The sequence below is a fragment of the Sphaeramia orbicularis genome, chromosome 6 (genome assembly GCF_902148855.1).
Source record: "Sphaeramia orbicularis chromosome 6, fSphaOr1.1, whole genome shotgun sequence".
Classification (NCBI taxonomy): domain Eukaryota; kingdom Metazoa; phylum Chordata; class Actinopteri; order Kurtiformes; family Apogonidae; genus Sphaeramia; species Sphaeramia orbicularis.
Window position 1 is genome coordinate 25280240 of NC_043962.1, and position 21468 is coordinate 25301707.

The 21468-nt window shown below is 38.5% G+C and overlaps 3 protein-coding genes across 3 annotated transcripts; 1 reads left to right on the top strand and 2 right to left on the bottom strand.

The window, feature by feature from the left end:
* Positions 1-4278, bottom strand: armc10 (armadillo repeat containing 10). Its single transcript, XM_030137121.1, has 6 exons — positions 3749-4278; positions 3026-3168; positions 2688-2822; positions 2376-2552; positions 2173-2244; positions 1-1771 (listed from the first exon to the last, which is right to left on the bottom strand). Exons 1-6 carry the CDS (start codon positions 4020-4022, stop codon positions 1520-1522), a joined length of 1053 nt encoding a protein of 350 aa, XP_029992981.1. The 5' UTR covers positions 4023-4278; the 3' UTR covers positions 1-1519.
* A 6068-nt stretch (positions 4279-10346) lies between these two features.
* fbxl13 (F-box and leucine-rich repeat protein 13) lies at positions 10347-21297 on the top strand. Its single transcript, XM_030136781.1, is given in 16 exon segments — positions 10347-10439; positions 10528-10623; positions 11906-12001; positions 12096-12231; positions 15627-15679; positions 16383-16483; positions 17056-17185; positions 17624-17722; positions 18463-18583; positions 18674-18830; positions 18965-19084; positions 19202-19325; positions 19416-19496; positions 20593-20727; positions 20825-20988; positions 21070-21297. Coding segments are annotated over 16 exon segments (1776 nt in total). The 5' UTR covers positions 10347-10406; the 3' UTR covers positions 21200-21297.
* On the bottom strand, positions 12287-17364 carry LOC115421071 (leucine-rich repeat-containing protein 17-like). Its single transcript, XM_030136779.1, has 7 exons — positions 17126-17364; positions 15184-15348; positions 14616-15092; positions 14261-14475; positions 13499-13654; positions 12863-13004; positions 12287-12772 (listed from the first exon to the last, which is right to left on the bottom strand). The coding sequence occupies exons 2-7, from the start codon at positions 15306-15308 to the stop codon at positions 12490-12492; spliced, it is 1398 nt and encodes a 465-aa protein (XP_029992639.1). The 5' UTR covers positions 15309-15348; positions 17126-17364; the 3' UTR covers positions 12287-12489.
* Positions 21298-21468: the final 171 nt, after the last annotated feature.

Genomic DNA, 21468 nt, shown 5'->3' on the forward strand with positions numbered 1-21468 from the left:
TCCACAGTAATGTCATAGATGGTATTTATTGAACTGCTGAAACGCACATAATAAACATATCCAATTTTAGAGGCAAAATGTCTAACTTTATTAAATAAATATAATTTAGGTCACAAGTAAATCAGCCACCTGCTAAATATGTTCTGGTAAACCATATTGCCTGAGAGATATTTACGATTTGGGTTCAATAAAGCCAGTGTCCAAACATCAAAAATGTGCAGCATTTCTATTTATACACCTGGACTGGCTCATGCCACAAAATCTGAGATAATTGTCACATTTTTCATGCAAATACATATGCACCCACACCTTTGTCAGCAGGTGGGTCCACCGCTCAGTCCTCCAGCAAGACAACATGAGGTTCTGTCACTTCATTTAATTACAACAGGTACATAAAGTAACAAAGAAAGGCTTGCATTAAATATTCAATCACTGTCAGCATTATAAACAAGTGCTGTGCTGTATGCAAGATTTAGAATCCTAGACGTTTGGAACCTCTTGTGTTTTCAAGCTGCAGATTTGCATGATACTTGTGGTAGTTGAAACAATCATAGCAGTGCAGACATCCTTTTCCCAGCAGCTTCCTTTAGCTTGGCCTCTCTGGGGAATCTGCAGATATTTGTAGGCCAGTTAGGAAATACAAAGTCATAAGTACATCCTGGATCAACTCTGAGGGTTTCTCTCAGTCTGCTGTGGCAGATGTAAAGTTGTAATCGAAATTTACGGAGTCACTAGCTCTTCTAAAAGCAAGGGGGCAGTGTTTCAGCTCCAGTCTTTTTCACACACTGAGTTACTCTTTTTGTTCAAAGCAAACAACCGTATTTTATCTTCTCAAATGTCATTAATTGCTTTAAACAAAGTGAATTGTTGCATTAACAAAAACATCCAACTCCTTGATATATTACTGAGGACTGGGGCTGTTGTACATCCATTTATTGGTGTCTCCAAGGCATGCGAAGGTGTGCGGCTAAAAACCACTTCAGCTCCCTCAAGCCATGTGTCAAAGAAAGGGGTAGTAAATTTCTTCATGCTTCACAGGTCATAGTGACACATTCTCTAGAAAAAAAATTGGCAGTGGGCTTGGGTTCAGAAATTTCACCTGGAACATATCTTCAGAGAAACAGGATGAAGTTCTCTAAAGAGAGGGCACTGTGGATCTTTGAAGGAAAACAGTCTTTGGCAATGAGAAGAAAGCGAGGAAATGTGCATTAAACTCTACTAAATAAATGGTGTCTTGCATTTTAATCCTTATTCCTCATTGCTTGTGGATTTAATAGGAATATGGAGAGTAGCTGGTAAGGTAGTATAGATCATGTAGTATATGCTTGGCTATAATGTCAAAGGTATGAAGATTATGAGACTGTAAACTGAATACTCACATGAGACTACACAGCCTGCTCTTCTAGAAGATTAACAACAACTGAATCACAGCATTAACTGGAAGGGTGTGAGTTTTAATGCTTTGGCAAATATTCGGAAGCATAAGCTGTGCATGGATTGAAAGAGTGCAGAGAGAGGACTATATCAAGACACGGGCCACCTGGGCCTGAATCTCCCCGTCAGGGTGTGAAAGGAGCTGGACCAGTCTGCTGTGGAGCTGAGAGGACTCGTCTAACATGACCCGGAAGAGGCAGTCCTGCTTCCGCCTCAGTTCTTCAGCCACCTGGGCAGAGGGCCTCCAGGCCTTTAAGTTCCCAGTAAATGTCAACAAACGCAAAAGCACTGCAGGGGCTGTTCTGGCGTCGAACAGCAGTAAAACAGATGCTGGTGCCTAGGAGAATGAGCACACAAGAACTGATGAAAACAGACTCTTTAATGAGAAAGATTTGCTGTGTTGCAGTGTTGAAAATGTATGCTTAAGCCTCTTTCTGAATTGTGGCTGATCATAAAATCTAAAGTAGTAATGGGTCAGTTCATAGACGTAAGATTGTATCACATCATACAATGGTTGAAACTTTAATTGTTACAGTGGTTTGTTCCATGTAACTCTACTCAGCAACATGAATACCTATACACTAAAAGGTGATTTAGATAAATATTGTACAGTGATAGTGCCAATTAAATAAACTTGGATTATGCAGCATTTTTTTTGTTATTTTCAAGGAAACTCATGTTGTCAAGATGTCATGTTTCAACAGAATGATCTGATAAATTTCATCCATTCAGTCTTACCTGAGCTTGAACAATGTCATCCATCATATCTGGATTAGATGATAAATTCACAAGGACTCTCAAAGCCTGAACCTGGAACAAAGAAAAATCAAGAAGTTCATAAACATTTAGCATCCACACCCCACTGTTTTAAACCTTGAGTTGCTACTTTGTGTGTTATATTGGTATCATAAAAAATGATCAACCCTGCACAAGGTACAAACCTGTAAGACTTCATTGCTCACAACAAGTAGAGAAAGTAAAAGTGTAATGGATTCCTTCAGTAAGTGTTGATGCTTGTCTGTGACTGAAAGGTTTGTCAGCAGCCTAAGAGCACCAAGTTGAACTTCAGAATTCACTGGTGAGGTCTCAATTAGTTCCAGCACTTGTGGTACATAAACCTGTGAAACGAGATGCATTTTAATAAAATGTGTAGTCATGAATACAAAACAAAAATGGCAGACAACAGAGGGCCACCACTCAGCTACAGTTTGCATGTCAGTTACTATACTGGATTTTTCATGTTAACAACATACCTTTATTTGTTCCTGGTTTTGGATGTTCATACAGAGATTGTTTAAAGCGTTTAGAGTCTGCACTCTAACGTCTGCAGCAGGATCAGAAAGGAAACCAGCTATGACAGGAATCCCTTCAAATTCCCGTATTAGATTCTGAAGGATCAATAGAGCAGTGCAGGAGGGTATAAGATAACAACAAAAATGCTTTGTCACAAGTTGTCAAGGCAGTTATACACAGACAATTTTGAGGCAGATAATGAAATGCAACAACATAACTTTATAATTAGGTAACTTACAAGAATATGGTTCAAATGACTGTTTGGTAATGAAGGAACGAATATTAACATTTACCGTACCTGATTCACAGTGAAGGCAGAAGCATTTCCTAGTGTAAGTATAATTTGACATGTGTCAGACTGATTGTTGCTGGTCTGCAGACATGACAGCAGCATTTTCAAGTGTTGTGGCTCTAAGCTGCCTGGAGACTGCTGGGTGATGTCTGTAATGGAGCAAAAAAAAAGACTTATAATCATCAGAAAACAATGCATTAATGTTTGTTAAAAAAAGAAAAAAAAAAGACCAGTTTTTTCCCTACCATTATTACTGCTAGCAGAGTAAAGCTGCCCAGTTTTAAAATCAACACCATGTGACCATATTTAGACAATTAGTGCCTTTAGCTTTTAAACATAGAATACTGACAAATTAAAAGATATTTGATCTAGTATAACAGTAATATGGGCTCAAATTACAGCCAAATCCAATACTTAACATTATCTGAGATTAACTGGTTTTGTGTTGTCACTGTTCAGTCAAATTCAGGTGTAAAGACGGGTTCATGCTCATAATAGAACTTAATTTTACAAGTGGTTCCCTGTTTTGTAATCCCTTCACAAGTGTTTACAAAAGCACTTTGTGAAAGCACTTATACCGCTTACAAATATCTGCTACACATCCAGTGAGTCAATATTCAACTCCAAACTTAGTTATTTGTGATATTTTTCTAACTCAAACCCTTATTCGTATAGGGTAAACATAAATTGTGATGTTTTTTAGGCTGTGCACGATGCTCTAATACTTACCTGATGCAACATCCACACTCTCTGCGTTAACAGGTCGGGCACACACTACGTCCAGTCCGGACACTTTAGCCAACAGACTGCCCGGCTGAAGGCTAACTTCACCGGGCTGCTTACCCCGCACACCAGGGCTTTCACTGGCCGCACTCTTCTTGTTTTTCTTGAAACTTCCCCCGCTTAGAAGTTTGTAAAGCCCATAAGAGGCTCCAGCTCCGGCAACTATTCCTAGCAATGCCTTCATGTTGCCGAGCCTAGGAGTGATGCTACCATCGCCCATGCTGCTATGTCTTTAGCTAGCTAGCTCTGTAAGCTAGGTAAGGTTAAACACTGTCACTTTAATCTCGACTTTTCAGCTAGCTTCCCCTGTTCATTCGTTAGCTAGCACGGGTGATAATGAAATGAAAGCGCCAAAAACCCCATCCAGGCTTGTTTTGACAGCTTCATTATTCTGCAAACTGGATAAGTTGACAAGCTACAGTTGTCAACAGTGTTCTGTAGTGTTGTTCCGGGTATCCGATGACTAGGGCCGACCAAATGTTTCACTGAGTTATTAACTTCGATTGTTAAATCACAAACATTTTAGCCACTTGTTTTTATTATATTTTTAGAGTATGACACACAAAGATTAAGGTAACATTAAAATTATTAAGTTGAAGTCGTGTGGGTCCAAATTCACAACTTTAAATTGGTATGGGACATGAAAAGTTGCTGTATTAGTTGTCCAACACTAATTACTTAAGCTTACATGCACAGTTACCTAGCAACGTTTATTTCCCAAATAAAGATAGACTGCCAGGCAAAATCTGAAAAAAAAAAACCAAACTCATCTAACAGATATAACTGTGTAGTATTTAGGTTTGCAGTTGTGTCGAAGGCAACATGTGGATGTACCAAACGCTCAACCAGCAATTATTTAATGAGCAATTGTTTGTTTGTTTGTTTTTTACAACAAATTTTGACTCAGCACATGTCTAATAACGTCTTGCATTACACAATATCAAACAAGCAAGCCAAATAATTGTTCCTGTGCTCAAATATTTGAAACATTTGAACTGATTATAGACAGCAGAAGACACCTTATTGATATGTTATCTCATAACACATTTATTGAATTCAGTTGATATAGAACAGCACGTTTTGTTTTCTCAGTCAAAGATGACAAATGTTTTGAGTGGGGAAAAAAAAAAAAAAAAATCATATTGAATTCAACCCAGACTTTGTTTTTACAATATGTACAATGTAGTTATTTACCAGGGTACTTGCTATCAGTAAGTGATTTGCCTTGAAATAAAAAAAAAAAAAAAAAAAACAGATCTGCATTATGTCAGTGCTAACAGTTGCATTTTCAGCTATTTTGTTGCTGTACTGTAGCAATGCAATCTTTAACAAGATAATTTTTAAAGATCCAAATACAAATTATATTCGATTTGGAACTTTTCATTTTTAGATGTCAAAAATTCCAGTTTTGGATTTAATATGACTTAATTGTTCTTTATTTATTGTTCACATTCTTTCATATTCTGGAATGTAATTGATGTCATCTTGGAGCAGGTTTCCTTTGATTTTTAATGCTTCAGCTGATAAAATATGGTGTATACTGGGTCTTTGAAGAAGATATTTTGCCTCTTACATAGCGGCTTGTGAACTTGATTTTATACTTATTTACAAGCAGTGGCAACATTTGGGGATCCACTGCATTTTTCATGTGGCCATTATTTCCCCAGAAGACTCTATTTAGAGAAAAACCAGGAAGTTTGGATGCATAGATGAGTTTTGGTACTTGGTAGGCCATTAAGGCAGGCTTCTTATTAACACTGGCTCCACGCTTCCATAAAAAGAATGGCATAAATGAGGGCGTAAAGTACTTCCTGCCACTATTTATAACATGCATACCAGGTGTGACCCTATCTCCGTTATTCTGGGTTTCAGTATTGTTGAACATGCGATTGCTACCAAATCCTAAAAATGCTCCATTTGGGTCTGAGGTTAGGGCCAGTTTAGTTGGAGAGTTGAAGTCCAAATAATCTTCATTGACTGGGGATAAGAGTCCTTGCCACTTTGAATGTAAGCCACTTGAGTCCAGATTTGGAGTATTGTGATTGTCAGTCCTTTGTCTGGGCTCTTGATTGGTGTAGATTAGATTCTGATTCAAGGGGTCTGGTTTTGTATCATAATCTGCCAGCTGAGCTGTGAGAACAGGATGGCTAACACTGACTGTGCCACCTCTGTGCTGGCTTTCATGTCTGCTTGAACCATGAACAGAGCTGGAAGGTTTCAGTGTCAATAGGTGGGATCTGACTGACTGGTTTCCCCTAAAAGTGACATTTTGAACTTCATTTGGGCTGCTTGTTTTGACACCCACATGCCCATAACTTCTCTGTGGATCAGAACCAATAATTCCAGGATGATGGACAGCTGTGGGTTGATGTGTCTGAATTGATAAGTCTGGTCTTCTGTTATATTTGGGCTGTTGTTCTGACATGTAGATGTTTCCACTTGGTGCACTTGTAAACAAACTTTTTCTAAAAGAACTGAGAGGAACCATTTGGGGAGACATTCTTCCATGCTCCTCAAAGTCTGCAGATGGTTTGTGAAATCCTAAAAAGAAAAAAAATGTTGTACAGTGAGCATTTTTTCATCTGTTTGACATTCTGCTGAGAACAAACATGCATTATAGGCTGTGTTCACACTGCAATTCAGATTTATTACTCAGATGGTTTTGTTTATTCACATAAACATGAAACACAGAGGCCATTGACAGAAGTGTTTACAGTTTTAGTAATAAGTTGATTTGTTGTTGTGGAGGGCAGCAAATTCATGAACAGATAACAATGGTGTCACCTGCCAGAGTTTGGGTTGAGCAATATATCTAATTTTTTGAGTAAGGTGATGTTTTGCTTTTTGAAAATAATCACTAAAATGAGATTAGCGCTTTCTCTGGAGACCTTTCTTTCTCAACAGAAAAAAAGCATTTGGAGAGTCTGTGTGAGTATATATTTTATTTATTCTCCTTCTTGTCATATCCTACTAGCAGTGTTTTTTTTTTTAATATAAAAATTTCTTCATTTCACACAATGTATTGACACCCTTGCAAGTGTTGTTTTTTGGGAATTGTTGTTTGACATTGGGCATTTATGGCATATAGATGTAGTGTAGAAAAGTATTTTTGAGTTATGTTTTGACTTGAGTTCATGTAGACAGAAAAAAAGTATTATAATGACTGAAAATCAAACAAGTTCAAAACATGAGTCATATATAAGTGACTTCTGGCTGCAGTGTGAACATCACCATATTGTATATTTTACCTGAGAAGTAGTGGAGATCCTGAGAGGTTTTGCTCAGAGGATTGACAGGAGATGCAGCCACATGGCCTCTTTGAGAAGAATCCTCATCAAAGAATCTGCTGAAAGGAAGTGGTCTCGGTTTGAAGAGTTTGTGCATTGTTGACCAATTATCCTCATTGTCCACATCAGGAGGTCTTGTGGAAAGTTTAGGGTTTTTCCCAGGAATACCAGCATTGGCAAAACTTCCATAATTACTCAAAGCATGGTCTGTTGCTGCTAAATGAGGGTGTAGGAAGAGAGCAGGGACAGAGTCTGGGTTTTCATAAATACTAGCAGAGCTGACAGGATCAGAGAGGCTTTCAGTTGGCATCTGGTGGCTGGCATGGCCTCCGCTCTGCTCAGATGTTATATGCGTAGGTTCTTTCCAAACTTCATTTTCACCAGCTTCATCATGAATAGATCCTTCTTTCACAGATTTAGACTTATATGTATTAGACTGCTCATTCTTAACAGTTTGAGCATTATACTCCCTCTCCTTTTCCATAATTTCCCGTGCAGTTTGAAAATGTCGACTTAAGTCTTTTCCTGGCATTAAGAAGCTATTCTTCAACAAGCCAATAAACTGTTTCAAATCTCTAATCGTCAGGAAACTGATGCCCTCGACACCTTTATTTTGTGTGTGCTGCTTCACTAAGAGGCCGAAGGGGTGCTGATGTTCCAGACGTGCATGCTCATATTTCTTGACTGGAGCAGAGAAGGTGGAAACTACAATGTCATCTTCTCCATGTTCTGAGTCAGCTTCATTTTGTGTGTCCTCGCTGTGGCCCTGAAGCCTGTTTGCTTCTTGTGTTTCAACTCTTGGCCTGACAGAGTCATGACTTATGCTCAACGATGCTCCAGAATTATGCTGGTTTGAGATCTGTGGATTTCCCCTGAGAAAGAGGCCATGTGCTCTGATGTCACCTGAATGGAAATATTGTATATTTACAGCACATTAAACTCATATAATTGAACTTAATAGTTAGTAATGAATAAGTGGTGATTTTTGGTCTTAACCCATAAAAACCCAAACCTCCACTGGCAACCAAAAGTATCTACTGAAATGTATAATACCTCTTGATCCACTAATCCTATCAATACATGTAAATAATTGGTGTAAAATACAGTTTGTCATCTTTTCATGGTCATCAGATATGACCCATTTGGATGTCCAGAGGCTCCGTAGTGAACGTGTAAACACCATCATCTTCTACAACACTGATTCACCAGTAAAACCCATGGAGTTGGATCAGTGACAGTGGATGGACACACTTGTTTTTTGTTCAGTTAATGACAGATTTGACTGAAAAAGTCACTTTTTTTCAGTTTTCTCTTTCAGTTTCTGATATAATAACCTTTGAATTAACTCTGACTTTTCATGAACATCTAAATTGAATATAAGAAAAAACATATAGGAAAATACATGATTTAGAGTGAAAAATGCAAAATAAGAGGATAAAATTATAATAAATGGTGATAAATCACTTAAAGGTTAAATAGAGAGAAAAATTCATTTGGGAACTGACATAAACATAGCACTGGGTCTTCATGGGTTAAAATCCTACATAAGAAATGAGAAATAAGAATGATTTTTTTAAATTCCAAGGTCTTATGTGAGGACAGATAAAAGCTCACACATCAGTCTAGGGCAGTCATTGTTTATACTCAAAAGTTACTATGTTTGGCACTTACTGCATGGATTGGACAAATGATAGCAACAGTTCACACACAGGATGACGTTTAGCATTCAGGATCACATCTTAAAATGAGAATATCATCTTGATACAAAGAACAATCACACTACAAAACATACAAACACCATAACAGATAAGGACACTTGTATAAAACTAATCAGTGATAAGAACACAACAGGGACACACAGTAATTTTTTCTATCAGAATACAAAGCATTCTTACCTTTATGAGAAGATAAACAAAAGCCACCCAATAACAGTGTGAAAAGCCAACACATCCTGAAAAGCAGAATAGTTTGAGTAAAGAAAAATCTAACACTGACCAGTATTTTCTTCAGATGATTATCTTTTTTTACCCAAATAGAAGTGCCATGGCAGTGTCTTCAACCACAGCACAACTACAGCAGCCGATTGTTGTTTGGAACTACCAACCCAGATCATAATCATTGATTCTTGTTGCTTCTTTTTTGTCACTTTAGGAAACTTTCAGATCCTGCTCACACTGATTGCAATTAGGAGAGTGTAGGCATCTGGTGCTGTTTGGAAATCCACTTAATTAGATAAACACAGGTGGCGTATTCAGTCAGCATGGCGCAACATGACAGCTTAAACATCACTAGAATCAGCCCTGAAATTTAACTGGTGGATGGTTAAAAACATCTGAGGCTGAAATACCTCTCATGAAAAATCAAGCTTTAAATAAATGTTAAAATATAATGGACACAGATGTAAAGCTAATTAGAAATGTAACCCATGTAAACTAAAGTCCGGCACATTTTCTCTCTCAGGGTTATTCTAGTTCACAGATCATCTTACACTTTGTTCATTGTCATTACAGACTCCTGCATCACTGGAGGTTTTGTTTTACATTCAATGTCCAAATACAGTTATGGTCAGAAAATGTATTTGAGGCAACATAAAATTAGGAATATGTATGTCAGTATTAATTATCATAGTGTTTCTGAGCTGCATCCCATAGTTGATACAGACTCTTTATCTCCAGCCTGCGTATGCACCTGCCCACTGAATTAATGATGAGCTCTGTTTGCTGGAAGGGGGAGGACATGGAAGAGGTTCACCGTGCAGAGAAACAGAGATGCCATAGAGCCAGGTTGGAAGATGAACGTGTCCAGGAAGCATTTTCAGAACTGCAGCTCTTGTGGAACAGTTTGCGATCTCCAAATGGAGGAATTGGGTGAAATAACACAAGAAGACGCAAACTGGTAGGCGATCACCTCTCATCTCTCTGAGTGAAAAAGTAATCATGACAGTGTTTAATTTACCCTTATGTGAAGTCGTTGTTTTTGAAGGCTGTGACTCTCAAATGTGAGGCCAGAGAAAATATATACTGTGGTTTAGAAATGTGTCCAAACTGGAAATCACTCCCGACAATCATTTTTTTCCCACTGTATACACCCACTGCTGTGACTCATTTTGTCCCACTGCAACATTCTCCATTAAACTCTAAGTCTTAGGTCTAATTTAAGAGTCAGCATAAACTCAAGTTTCAAAAATTAAGACCAGTTTTGTTGTTATCTGTATAGTAATTCTGCTCTGAAACAGCAAAATGTCTTTTCATTCTAGCTGCTAGTAAGAAACATGAGAAAGTTTTCTGCACATCTTGACTGCATGGCATAAAGTTACCATGGAGGCAAAAAACACAAAAGACTATTTTAAGGTAATTCTAATTTAAAAAACACAGAATTAACAACTTCATACAAACATAGTCAAAATCAAATAAATAATGTACGAACTTCACTTTGCAGAAGCTGGAAATAGACATTGAAAAGGGCAGTGGAGACCACCAGCCTCAGGAAGAATGTGATGGTCTTTCAAAGCTCCCGCGTAGTGTCATACTGAAGGTTGGTCATATGACAATGCCCAGCACTGATTTTGTCACTCAGCTGTATTTATTAAATTGTTCATTAGTCTGATGTCTTCCCACATATAGATCTCTTCACTCGCAAGTCAGTGATGAGATCATGGCTGTTGCGTAAGACTTTAAATGGACCTTCCTGTAAACATACTGCCATTCTCTTTGAGGCTGCTTGACTAAGTCATTTGTGGCTCATTATGGTCTGGTACACCTGTTATCCATTATACACGCTGTGTTTATGGGAAAACTCACCCTCATTCTGTTGCTGGTTTTCCACATATTATTAATAGTGTTTCTGTGTATGTGAAGCAATTATTTAAGTGCATTAATACACTGGGTCAATATTTGCCAAAAAAAACCCAAAACGAAACAAAAAAAACCCCGTACACATGCTATTTTGTTGACTCAGAATAATGATGGCATACTTGTAACTCCTGGATTGTTTTTGTTACAAATTTGTTGGCAAAGTGGGTGCAGTATTGGCTTATTTCCTCTGGTGTCCCTTCCAGCATTTGTTCCGATAAATACTGCTTCAGCATGACTATGTTTGGAGAAAGAAAAGGGATGCTTATACTCTTAAATCATGCTGCCTTGCACAGTGGCTGTGGCACCCTGCCTGTTTTGATATAAAACCAAAAAAGTTCCCATTGACATTAGCCAAGTATTTCCAGAGAGACAACTGACTGAATTAAAATAATTAAAAGTAGTATGTTCTGAAAATTGTTAAGAAAACCTACAATCATTTTTTAAGCTATAGTTTTAATGCAGGGTTTCTAGACTTTTTAGGACCATTATGAATGCATATCTAGACCTGTGTCATATCCACGTCTAGTGGGTGTGGATTTTTGTGGTGCTCCTCATGTGAGCACAGAAGTGCAGGTGTTTCCTAGTCACCTTTTAAAGTGAATTTATGTTTTTTTTCCAACCTCCAATGTTGCACTATGACCTTTTCCTTCAAATTTCCTCATTTGAGCACTTTTTTCCCCATAAGATGCATCAGGCTTAATTTTTTTTTTTTTTTTCCCAACAGGCTTTAAGAGCTCAATATCATTTTTTTTTTTTTTTTACACGTGTCAAATTCTATTCAAGACATTTCAAGGCCTTTTTAAGGACCTGCGGGAACCCTGTAGTGGCAAGCATTATGAAAAAATGCATAGAATCAACTTAGGGGAGAAATAAATATTTTGATTAGTCTAATCAATGCAGAGCCAGTGCACACAGGTATGTTCAGCAGATGATGAAGAATGCATCATTATTGTATTCCTCAGATCTTTCAGTGTCTACGTTTACGAGACTTGCTAAAATGTGCTGAAGTGTGTTACTCATGGAAGGCTGTAGTCCAGTCGGGGACACTATGGAATCAGGTGTGTACTTTACAGTTGTTTTTCTTAACTCAAAGTATTGTTAAAAGTTAGGTTTGACAGAGGTCTTTGTGTTCCCTGTGTCTTTTCCTGTTAGATTAACTTCTCTGTAGAGGCAGACTGGATAACCGACAGCACAGTGAAGCAGATTTTGAAAAGCTACCGCCCATTTGTTCGGTATCTCAACCTGCGTGGCTGCACTTCCCTACAGTGGCACAGCTTGAAATTTATCAGTGAGTATTCAGGTCTCTATGGTGCATAAAATTCCAGATTTCACAACACACAAATGTCCATCAAAGGTAATAATTAGTCAAAACATTCAAAAGTTTAATAAATCTTATATTTTGATAAACAAACACTGGCAAAACATAAATGTGGCAAATAGATTCACCATCTGATACTGACTTTTACACATGGAAAGAAATGAGAGAAGGGTAAGCAAAAACTTTTTTTTTTTTACAGTCACATGTGAGCTCACATTTTCACGAAAGTCAGGACAGTCTGAAGATCTCGTATTTCTTTGGTTTTCTCAAGTGGCTGGGCTCAAGCTCCTCCTCCAGCTCTCCCTGCACTTCCAGGGGTGTATCCCAAAGCTGGGGGTCCGTTTGATCGTCCTCTGTCCTGCTGTACTGTCTCTCCTTAGGGCAGGCTCTGTTGTAGGAATGCACGTAGTCCTCCACTGTTTCACCCGTATGTTCAGGTGGGGAGCGACACACTAGGCCAGTGTGCCTCACCCCTGGGTGCAACCGCAGCCAGTACACCATGTAGTGGATACTAAAAAAGAAGCCCAATAATTGTATCAATTACTTCTCGTATTTTCCTCAAGCAACATTTAGTTTCAGACACATGAGCCAAAGAACCCACCTATAATCACACACCCAGGGGTTTCCTCCTAGTTTTAGCTGTGATAGAAAGTACAGATCTTCAAGCACCCCGTACTGGACAAAATGAAGGAGGTTGTCAGAAAGGTCCAGCTCCCGTAGGTGCAGGAGCCCTGACAAGGAACCTAGAAATATAAAAGGAAGAATCATGCATGTGCATAACACTCACCATCTGTGCACGTACACTGAAATGCCACTGTTGTTCATTTTTAACTAGGAAAAACAAAACCCAGTGGACCAGTCTGGCTGAGATAAGAATGAGCAGGCCCGGTGAAACCTGTGCCTGCATTATTTTAGCACAGTAATTATTCTGTGTGTCAGCTCTCTCCAATATAAATAAAGATAATACTGTATACACACACTGGCAGAGTGCCCGCTGTTAAGGAAAAATGGGAAACAGGAGTCACAAGCTGTTGCATAACATGTTTTAAATGTTTTGGCTGTGGTATGTTCCCCATCAGCCAAAGAAAAATACAACTTTATCAGTTCAAGTATGTTCATTAAGAGTCTGCCAGAATATTTACTTAAGGTTGTAATTTCTACAGTAGTGATAGTGACACATTAAAACTACTTTACTTATGCCATTGTGTTCCATAATGATGCAATAAAACCACTTTACCTGTGTCAGTGTGCTCCATGTTGTTATGACTGAGGTTAAGGCTCTTAAGACTCCTCGCTCCTTGGAAATCTCTGGCTTTAAGATGACGAATTGAATTATGGGACAGATCCAAATGAACAACGTCCTCTGGAATACCTGTCGGCACCTCGGTTAGACCTAAAAACATGGAAATTAAAATGAAGTTATTTATTATTATTTATTTATTTCCTTGCAAAAATATTACTTTGCATTCAGTTGTATATTTTATGGTTGATGCCATTTTATTACATTTTGTTTATATCTTTTAGTACTGACAGTACAGCTATAAAAAAAATAGAAGATACAGGTTTTTGGTTTAGTCTATTTTTAAATTAAATTAAAATGTTTTTCCTTGAATGCATTATATGTCAGCTTTATTTAGGCAAACCTTCCCAAGTTGTTTACAAGATGATGACATATTTATGAAGTAGGATCAGTCAAAGGTCAGTAAGAGAGCGATATAGAACTGAATAAAAACACCTGCCAAACCAGACATGCCTCTACTAGTTTGTGTCAAGCCTTGGAAATTGTTAAAGAAATGGATGTCTAGTCAGTCTAGGCATGCAACAGTACATTTAATCATGAACATACAAACCCTCTGACAAGTCTGTCTCTGCTCAAGACATATTTTTTCTAACCACTCTGTTGCATAAGAGACATGCTGAAGTTCTAAAAACATGGTGAGTCAGTACAGTACAATTAATCCATCTGTTTTACAAAAATAACTGAACTTAGTGAACTTGCCTCGACCACGGCAGTCCATTCGGACATGGGGGAAAAGGTATGTGTGGCAAGATGTGGTGGCATCTGGTTTGGTGCGAATGGGACTGGGCTCTGGAGGGACTGTGGGAAGTGTCTGGCCCCCCTGTGGACTGCTGGTCATGTCTCTCTCCTTACAGAGGAACTCTGGGTCAACTTGCTTTAGTTTTCTTCCTTTTAGCCAGATTGGCTCTGCACATCTATCAAAATAAAGTACAGGTAGATGTCATATTTGAAGAAGTAGTAAGGTCAGATGTTAGAGTCACTACTTAAAGGCTCATTGATGATTTAAAAGCCTGTCGCATTAGTCGATAAATCACACTCAGATGTAATCACTCACCTGGCATGGTTTCCTAGGTTTCGATTGCTTGGGACTTGAATGGTGCGTATGAGACTATCCATTGGGCAGAGACAGTTCCAGGGATTATCATACAGACGTAGATAGCGAAGGTTAGGCATGGGGATAAGGGCCTCCTCAGTGAGTGTACTTAGGCGATTGTGCTGCAACAGTAAGGTTGTAAGGTGTGTCAGTCCCTGGAAGGCCCCATCTTCCACTGAAGAGATCTGGTTCTGCTGCAGGTCCAGACTAATTAAGCTCTCATACCCAAAAAAGGCCCCATCACGAAGGACTTTGATGCGGTTGCGGGCTAGAAGCAGGTGCTTGGGTTCTTGGGACCAGGACTGTACAGGAGGAATGGAGTTGATGCGTTGGTCCTGACAGTCTACAAAGACTTCTCCTGATTCTGTGGACTCTGTGCATTTAGGCTCCATAAGCCTGAAGGGGCCAGACCTGCTGTGGCGCCCGGCAACTCGTACCCTGACAGGGATTAAGACACATATCATGGCATGTTACAACCTGTCCAGAGTCATTAGTCAGTGAAAACAGGCTGAACAGATAAGACCCGTACCTGTCCCGTGTCAGTTTGTGTCTTGCTCCTCTCAGGCCTCTGCCTTTGCCTGGTTTTTTCATCTCGGCTGATGGGAGCACCAGGAGGAGCAGGGAGGCTAAGAGGAGGAATGAGGACATGTGCATCCTGACCCCTGCTCTGATGGTCTTCTTTCAGTGTGAAAAGCTGCAGCCAAAGCAGAAGTTCAAGATGAAAGCTTATGAAAACAGAAGTAACTGGTCAGAGGAAACGTGCTATTGTTGATGAAACACAGCTGCCTGTGAATGAAGTGAAGATAGTATGTTACATAAGAGAGGAATGTATATACAGCTATGTAAAAAAATATATAACATTTTATTACTATTACTTAGAACCCAACAACATATAGCCTACTATATTTTGCAATATACAATGTCACATTTTCACAAACTATACTTAGATGTAATTTTGAACTGTTATTTTAGGTGAATGCAGAAATCTTCTGGAACTCAACATGTCAGAGTGTTCTAATATTACCGTAAGTAAAACATTATGTTAATGAAATATTGTAAATTATGTGTGAATGAATGATAACACAGTCCTGACTCATGAATTTAGAACAGCCTCATGATTTATAGGAACTAAAACCCAAAGAGCTCATCTTAAATTACATCAAAGTAAAATAAAAAAAAATATTAAAATGTCCTGCCAGGGTAATTATCCTTTCAATGTGAAGACTGAATCTTCACATTAATCAAAGGGAGATCTAGCAGAACGTGACAGAACACAGTAACATCTCAATATTTAATCATCTCATACAGTGGCAGAAAAAATGATTAGACCACCAAAAGTCATCAAAAATAATGGTTATGCAATCAAGTACTAACTCTGTGTATCATGTGACTAAAACGGACTGAAAAGAAAACATGGGATGCATAAAAGCACTGTTTTTGGCAGTACAATGCCATAGCTATTGATGGAAGAGTGATTTTGGTTATTATCAAGAAAACATGGAAAATGGCTAGATATCAGCGCTTAAATTACACTCTTATGAGCTATTTTTGTTGTTATCATTATATTTGTCCAAACAAATGTACCTTTAGTTGTACCAGGCATTAAAATGAACAAGAAACTGAAGAAAACAAGGGTGGTCTAACAATTTTTTTCTGCGACTATATATCTTGCAGTGACAACCTGAAGTAATATTTGTCATCTCCTCCTTTCTCAATGCTTTTTAACAGGATACGATGGTTCAGAGAATCGCAGAGGGCTGTCCCTCCCTGCTCTACTTGAATCTATCTTGCACACTTGTTACAAACATAACTCTCAGAGAACTCTCCAGGTAAAATGAAATACAGATGACAATTACATTTGTTCATAGTCATGTGCTTTATGCTGTTTTCTAACTCATGTAAATTCCAAAATGTTCATGTGATCAAAAGTTTCCTGGTTTCTTCTTTCTATTGGCTTCCTGCCTTTTAATTCCCAGAATTATCCAGAATTCTACAGCCCAGTGCTGCCATGCATATCATGTTTGAAAGCATTTTGGCCCATGCCTATGTAATGGTTTAGAGGAGCAGATGCAGCACTCACAACATAGCTCTTAGAGTATGTAATTACTCTATTGAGACATTTGGGTTTTGATCAGCTCTTTCATTAGCTCATTAACTTATTGTGAGTGTCTCTCTCCTGATTAGTGGTGTTACACTGAATATTCAGACACATATTTTATTACAAAAATATGAAAATCCAAGTCTGTTTTGATGATGATGCTTTCCCTCTAGAGCCTGCACTCACTGAATCTGAAGGATTTGATCATAAAAACTACACAAAAGTAGTTTACACAAAGCTTGAACATTAATAATGTGTCCTCAGTTTGTTATCTAAACTTCTGTAACTATTGGTTTTGTACAGGAACCTGCTCAGCCTTCAATACCTGAGTTTGGCTTACTGCTATAAATTCACAGATGAAGGTTTTCTGTACCTGACAACAGGAAAGGGCTGCCGCAGACTCATCCACCTCGACCTGTCCGGCTGCACTCAGGTCAGTTGTATGCTCCCTTTAGTCCTTGTAGTAACTCCTCACCTTCTACTGTAACCACGTCACAGCTTTTTGTTGTTATTAAGCCCGCCTTGGATAAATGCAGTCACTCCTCTCTGTTGGCACATGTGAGTCTCTCTTGAATTTGTGGCTCTGAGTGTTCAGGGAGAATGAACGGAAATCTGAAAAGGAGGTTGTGTAAAAGGCAGCTGTGGCCAAATGGAGGGTTGGGTCTAATCATCTCTGGCCCACCCACTCACCATGTGCACACTACTAACACAACACATATGCACTGCAACATAAAACACAATTCCCCCTGAGAATGTGCATTAGTCAAATTCCACGTGTATGGCTTCACTTTATGAGGCCCTGACAATATGAGCCAAATGAATGATCCAGATTCCACTCCACATACACATATTTTCCTTTCTCTCATCCTAGATGACAGTAAACGGGTTCAGGTACATTTCGACTGGATGCCCCTCCCTAACTGAGATTGTGCTCAATGACCTGCCCACCCTCTCAGATAACTGTATCATGGTAAGTCGATTCACTTCTCACAGGTTTCATGCAGAGTCAGTGTCATATCTTTGCTATGTTCAAATAAGATACAGATCAATAGGAATAAGATTCAAGATTCAAGATTCACTTTATTGTCATTCAACACAATACCAACACGGATGGAGTGTAGAACGAAATTACGTTCCACTGACATTTTATCATAGACATAAGAAATATAAAAACACCTTAGCAGCCAAAACCATGTCGCAACAGAACAATAGATGAAACGGTAAAGTATAAAATGGCAATAGATTAAAACCACAATATAAATATAAATATGAGTAATAAATAGAGAAATGTTAAATAATTGCACATAAAACCATAATTCAGCTATTTATTCATCATCATCATTCATGCAAACACAACCTGATCCTGAATGTTGCAACCACTGAATGCAACAATAATAATTTGGTTTGTTATTACTCAAGCCAAATGATCATTCTTACATTTATTCCTATTGATCTGTACCTTATTTGAGTGTAGCAAAGATATGACACTGACTCTGCATGAAACCTGTGAGAAGTTTGGTTTGTTATATTTAGGATGAACTGGTGACATGTCCAGGGTGTACCCCGCATTCGCCCATAAGTAGCTGGGATAGACTCCAGCGACCCCCATGACCCTAGTGAGGATAAAACAGGTTCAGTTAATGATGAATGAATATCTCAAGGTACTTCTGCAATTTCTTTGCATCACAGAAAATGTATTTCTTTTAACAGGCCCTGGTTGCTGAATGTCGCTGTCTTTCTGCTGTTTCTCTGTTGGATGCACCTAATCTGTCTGATGCTGCTCTAAGAGCCATTGCTAAAGTAGCCAAACTCCGGACTTTTAGCACAGAGGGTGAGGTCACTTTCTGAGGTTTTCATTTACACACATTAATAAAATCAACATCCACATATTTTATCTGTTCACGTTTCTCATCTGTTTTAGGCAACAATCAGTTTACAGACTGGAAGGCCCTGTGCACCAGCTCCCCAGACCTCTGCACACTTCACGCCACAGAATGCCTCAGAATGACTGATGCCAGCCTCAGATCTGTGGGGGCCCTCAAGAACCTGCAATACCTTAACATCTCACTATGTATCAAGTGTGTTTTTTATACTGTCTTTAAGTACTTAGAAAAGTGCTATATAAAACCAATGTATTATTATTATTATTACTGTCACGGTCAGTTATATTGTGTTGTATTACACTGTATTGCGCTATTTAACATGTTTACAGTGTGACCAATGCAGGGATCCAGTACTTGACTGAAGGCGCCTCATCAGCCAAACTGCGAGAGCTGAACATCAGTCACTGCAGTCGCATCAGTGACACATCTGTCAAGAGGATCACACAAAGGTGTATATACTACTGCACACACACTCCGATATATCCTGCATCTTTAAATTTACCTTTATCACAGTGCAGCCCTATTGTGTCCCTTGATGGTGTATGGGTGTGTGCAAAATTTATCAGGTTGTGTCAACTTTACCATCTCAACCTGAGTTACTGTGAAGGAGTGACTGACGTGGCTCTGAAGTGGCTGAGTGACAGCTCTATCTGCTCACTTGACATCAGTGGCTGCAACATCCAGGATCAGGTTGTGTTTGCATGAATGATGATGATGAATAAATTGCTGAATTAAAACTTAGTGGTGAAAAGCCAGTAACCTTGGTAACTGTATTTTTAGGGTCTTGCTACTCTGAAGAGACTTCCCTTGAAGAATTTGGTTCTGGCCAAGTGTGTCTTTGTCACGGATGTTGGCATAGAGGTACAACTCCAGATCCAATGTTTAGACATAGGGCCAGATGTGACATTGTTGTAACAGTTTATAATTTCAGTAGTTCTGGGTTCATTTGTTATCCAAGTATTTGCAGAAACCCAAACAGCTCTCTAGAACTGCATTTATAGTGAACATTTCACAGTTGTGTGACTACCTCTATATATCTATGGACACAATCAAACTTCATCTTCTTGTAGACAGGGCTATTTCCCATTTTATCAAAAAACAAATAAACCTACATTACACATGACAACACAAATCTGTGGTTTATATTTCAGCACATTTACTACTGTTTTTTTGTGCATGCACTTACACTGATAAGATTTCTTAACCCTTTCATGCATAGTGGTCACTACAGTTGACAGTTATTCAAAGCTGTTCTTTTGTATATTCATGGATTTTATTGTTTTAGTTCCATATCAGCCAACCCCGTGGATCATCCCATACACTGACATTCATACCATTACTGTAACTTTACTGTTCTTGATAAACCTCATCTTCACAAGCATGTTTTAGCGTAAATTAATTGCCTGTTATTATTATTAGACTGTATTTAACAGTTGTTTTTTTTTTTTAAATAAAAGTTGTTTTTTTGTGTATTATCTCCATAAAGTGATTAATAACTAGTATTAGAGTATGTTAAAATGTGACATCCGAAAATATCAGATTAGCAGCATTTTTAAAAAATCGTTCATAGTTTTCACACAGTATGCCAGTAAATACATGTTTCTTTGCATCAAAAATTGAACGTGTGGTGTCCAGCTGAGTGGACATTTTTGCAACTCCATGAAAAATAGGTTCATAACAAAATGCTCAATTGCATTGTTTTTTTCATGCCTAAAGAGGAATAAAAAGATTTAGGAAAAAAATCTTGATTAGGTTCTCATAATTCATGCATGAAAGGGTTAAACACTAAATTTGGTACAAAATGATACGAGGCATTTTCCATATGTAGATTAGTTTGTGACATAAAAGTATTGAAGTTTACTATCCAGCCCTAGTTTTGTAATTTCATTCATGTCTTCTGCATTGATATTTGTACAAATTCTCTTCTCATCTTCATTTGTCGTTTTCATAAGGGTAGAAGCTCTGCAAAAACATGAGAGATCTGGAACATGTAGACGTGTCTCACTGTGTAGCTCTGTCTGACTCGGCCATTAGAGCTCTGTCTTTTCACTGCAGAGGCCTTATCACACTGCGGATGTCAGGTTGTACCAAGGTACGCAGGCACACTGTTTATCAGGTTGACTTCCCAAAATTAACTGTATTTATCTCAGCAGCTGGGAGGATTTCTGTTTTCTTTTGCCCTGCCTCAGATGACAGATATGTCGGTTCAGTACCTGACAACTGGAGCTCAGTACCTGAGGGAACTCGACGTGAGCGGCTGTGTTCTTCTCACTGATCGCACTCCCCACTACTTGGAAAGGATCTGTCCTCCACTCTGCTCCGTTACCATGACCTGCTGCAGTGGTATCTCCAAGTAAGACACAAACATTAAAGAGCACTGCAAAGTTGTCACGCTGAAATGGAAATTTTAATGACCCATGTGTGTTTGTTCCAGATCTGCTGCCTTAAAGCTGCAGCCACGTGTGGACTCTTGGGAACACAACAGCGTTCACCCTCCCTACTAGTTTGGATATAATGACCTATAAAGACTGAGGACACTGGGGAAGAAGAGGAGGAGCAAATAATGAAGACAAGAACAGCAAGTACAGATAGGATGGAAAAATAACAAAATAAATCAAGATACTGCATAATAAAAAATCATAACCACCAGTTTGTTTGTTTTTTTTTGGGGGGGGGGGACTGTAAGCTTTAATTCAAAATATAAAGTTGAATCTTCAACAAAGAGCCTTTTGAATAATCCACACAAAAACATCATATTTTTACAATCGGCGCATGCTTCATAATAAATAACAAATACTTTAAATTATGAATTGCCAAAGTCTGCTTCAACTTT